Source organism: Camelina sativa, chromosome 17 (assembly GCF_000633955.1).
Source record: "Camelina sativa cultivar DH55 chromosome 17, Cs, whole genome shotgun sequence".
Taxonomy (NCBI): domain Eukaryota; kingdom Viridiplantae; phylum Streptophyta; class Magnoliopsida; order Brassicales; family Brassicaceae; genus Camelina; species Camelina sativa.
Genome location: NC_025701.1, coordinates 14251135 through 14255017, shown reverse-complemented (window position 1 = coordinate 14255017; position 3883 = coordinate 14251135). Strand labels below are relative to the sequence as shown.

Sequence of the window (3883 nt, the reverse complement as noted above, 5' to 3'; positions counted from 1 at the left end):
CTAGGTTTTCTCATCTTCCTGTTGATTATTATATCGTTTGGTTATATTAATTGGTAACATATTGCATCTTTGGTTTTGTATTCATCGTTGGTTTCTCATATTGCATCGTTTATTATATCTTTTTATGTTTGGGTGTTTGATTCTTTGTTTCTTTGACCGAGTGTGATAATCTAGTGATTATCAACATTTTTCTTAACATTGTTTATAAATATATGCTTAGCTAATGGGAGATTCCCAAAAGAGTAAGGAAAAGGGTCCATATAGTCAATGGGGACCAGAAGAGACAAAAGTGCTAGTAGAGCTACTTGTTGATGGAGTTCACCGAAACTGGCGTGATAATAGTGGTAACTTTAGCAAGCTAATTGTGGAGTAAAAAATTTTACCAGTTCTTAATGAAAGACTTGGATGCCAAAAAAATCACAGTCAGTACCTAAGTAGATGGAAATACTTGAGAGGCCTGTACAACAATTATTTAGACCTTCAACGTTTCAGTTCTGGATTTGGATGGGATCCTGAAATGAAAAGGTTCACCGCTTCGGATGAAGTGTGGGAAGAGTACTTCAAGGTATGTATTTGATTATATATGATTAAGCATACAACATTATTTAAATGTACATATTGTATGAGTGATATATCTATATATTTTTTTTATCTACAGAAACATCCTAGACATAAACATTTACGATATGAGTCAAATGAAAGATTTGAGGATCTTCAACTCATATTTGGATGTGGCTTAGCTACCGGTGGTTCCGCAATTGGAATGGGTGATACCACGGATGCTCCAAGCTTTATTGGGGAGAGTCAAAGAGTGACTGATAGCATAATCATTGATGAGGATTTTGAACATTCATCTCAAGATCCATCAGCATCAAGAGAATGTGATCTGTCACCACCCTTTCAAGGCACAAATCCAAAAGGACGGATGAATAAACTTCCTTCAAAGAAGAGGCCTAGAACCTTAGCTACTAGCAATGTGGATAAGCTGAAAACTGATGAGGAGGATCCTATGATCATAGTTAGTAATAAGATCCTTAATGTCATACAACAAAGGGAAGAACGACAACAAAGAGAAGCTGAGAAAAGAGAAGAAAATCTAAGACGGGAAGCTGAGGAAAAAGAAGCTGTGAAAAAAAAAAACAATGTCTGGGAAGCAATGAAGGAAATTCCTAACTTAGAAAATCAGATTCGCTACAAAGCAGTTACCTTGATTCACTCACTTGGAATGAAAGATGTTTTCATAGACATGTCGGTAGAAGAACGTTTTGGTTGGATTCAGAGCAATGTTGGCTCTATATGATTATTGCTTTTGAGTTTTCTTTTATATTTTTTATCTCTTGTTTGGTGAGACAATTTTTTGCTAGTTGGATTTGAATTTTATTTTTATTCCCAGATATTCTCTTTTGTGTTTATATGTTTGATGCATTGTGGCCTATAACTTACGTTTAACAAACATAAACACGTCAATTTTTTTTTTTTTTATCATCTAACTGATTAATAAATAATTTTTTCAGGGACTGTTTATCATGGATCACACGATTGTGAGAGAGGATGAATCTCATCATGAAGATGACGAATCAGAAATAGACATTTTGGTATTACTACTGAAATATACGACAATAGCTTACTGTATGAACAAACGTATCGAGCGTCCGATACGTAAGCCTATCACGAGAATTGGCTACATTTACCTCGAGAAACTTCTTAAGGAAGATCATAAAATCTTTCGAGAGGTATACCGTATGTACCCTGAAGTATTTTTGAAGTTATGTGATATTATTAGAGAAAAAACGTCTTTAAGAGATACCCGACAGACTTGTCTTGAAGAAATGGTGGCTACATTTTTGCTCACCATGTCAAAGCTCAAGATATAAGTATACAATGAGCAGATTTATGAGATCAAAGTTTGCTGCAAGTACAAATTTTCACAAGGTTTTAGATGCATTAAATATGATTGCACCAAGTTGGATGGCCAAACCTGGACTCACGGTTCCTGCAAAAATAAGAGAAAGCACTCGCTATTATCCTTACTTCAAGGTATGTTTACTACGAATTCAAGATATGTTTCAATAATTATAAACTATTAGGACTAGTTTTGCTTGGGTACGTGTTGTGCTTCTCATGAACGTTTGGATAGATGTGAGTGTTGTCTTTCTTTGTCCTTACTTGATTATTAAATATGGTTGTTTTTCTAATCTTTGCTAGTATCTCATTATTTCTTCATTGGTCAAATTAGTAGTGAATTATTTTATTGGCTTTGTGGAAGCCAAAAACGTGCAAACAAAGTTACATAGTGGAAAAGTCTATTAGAAAAATCAGAGCAACACTATCAAAGACGAAAGAGAAAATTATGCGAGGACTCATTAGCTGCATTACAATTATTATCTCTTTCGCATATAATTGATAAAACAAATAAATGAACGTTGAACTCTTGTTATCATGATTTTTACAGGATTGCGTTGGCGCTATCGACGGTACACACATTCATGCAATGGTGCCTACTAATGATGCATCAAGCTATCGAAATCAGAAAGGATATACATCACAAAATGTTCTTGCTGCTTGTAACTTTGATCTAGAATTCATATATGTCCTTAGTGGATGGGAAGGTACAGCTCACGATTCAAAAGTATTAAGTGATGCTGTAGCGAGAAGTAAGAGCAAGCTACCTGTTCCCGAAGGTATATACATATGCATTACACAAAACATTGTTACTTCTCTTTCGTCTTTATAACAATTACTATTCATATATGATTTACAGGAAAATATTATCTAGTTGATTGTGGATTTGCAAATCGACGCAATTTTTTAGCTCCATTCAGGGGTACAAGGTACCATCTACAAGATTTTAGAGGTCAAGGTTGTGATCCTAGTAATCAAAATGAGTTATTCAACTTGCGTCATGCATCTTTGAGAAATGTGATCGAGAGAATTTTTGGTATCTTCAAATCTCGTTTTCTAATTTTCAAATCAGCACCGCCTTTTCCTTTTAAGGTACAAGCAGAACTCGTAATAGCTTGTGCTGGATTACATAACTTTCTCCGTAAAGAATGTCGGTCCGATGAGTTTCCTCCCGAAGAATACAATGATGAAGAAACCAGTATTGGTCACGAAGAAAACAGTAATGAGGAAAATGGAGATACGGGAACTCTCCAATCTCAGCAAAAAGATTATGCTAATAATTGGAGAGACACAATAGCTGCTAATATGTGGGCAGAGGCTACAGGAACAGGGAGCATGCCGTGAAGTTCTTGAAGGTTTTTAAATTTTTTTAAATATTGGTCTTTTCTTTGCTTGTGTTGGATCGGTGATACGAAACGTTGTCTTTCTTTCGCTTTAAACGTTGTCTTTCTTCTCTGTCTTTCTAAACTCGATTTTCCCTCTCTTGATCTGTTGATTATGTTGAAGGTTTTTATAATTTTTCTGGTTCTGTTTTGCTTTGTTTTTATGGTTCGAAATCGATTAAACGTTATTGAACACTGAAACCTAAAGTAAGAAAACAAAGTTTGAGAACCTCCCATTGCTTGTATCCACGGCGATTGAGTCAGAGAAGGAGACATTGTTGGTGAACATACTTGATGGAGAACCTCAAGAGGTTGTCTCGGTAGCTCCGGCGATCGGCAAATCTGGCACAAATCGACTTCGTCGTTGTCTTTGTGTCTCCCGTCGTCGGAAAGGCTTCGTCGTAGCCACCGATCACTTGGTTCTCCGTCGGAAACGCGTCCATATTCAGAGAGTTTCACTCGCTTCTCTTCTCTCCCTCACTGGTGTCGTCTTCGTCGTCTTCTTCACGTTGCCATTGTGACGACTTGTACTGTATTTTGTTTGTTATTGTTGACAGCCAATAAAAATACCACCACGACTCTTCTCTTCTTCTCCTCTT

The 3883-nt window shown here is 36.2% G+C and overlaps 1 protein-coding gene and 1 pseudogene across 1 annotated transcript; both read left to right on the top strand.

The window, feature by feature from the left end:
• Window positions 224-1300, top strand: LOC104759475 (annotated as a pseudogene).
• LOC104759474 (putative nuclease HARBI1) lies at window positions 1969-3297 on the top strand. The gene is made up of 3 exons (XM_019239385.1): window positions 1969-2037; window positions 2453-2681; window positions 3095-3297. The coding sequence occupies exons 1-3, from the start codon at window positions 1969-1971 to the stop codon at window positions 3244-3246; spliced, it is 450 nt and encodes a 149-aa protein (XP_019094930.1). The 3' UTR covers window positions 3247-3297.

Coding starts and splice junctions, on each gene's coding strand:
- LOC104759474 (XM_019239385.1), top strand. CDS start 1,969: ATGGCCAAACCTGGACTCACGGTTCCTGCAAAAATAAGAGAAAGCACT. Junction 2,038..2,452: donor GCTATTATCCTTACTTCAAG/GTATGTTTACTA, acceptor TGATTTTTACAG/GATTGCGTTGGCGCTATCGA. Junction 2,682..3,094: donor CAAGCTACCTGTTCCCGAAG/GTATATACATAT, acceptor ACAATGATGAAG/AAACCAGTATTGGTCACGAA.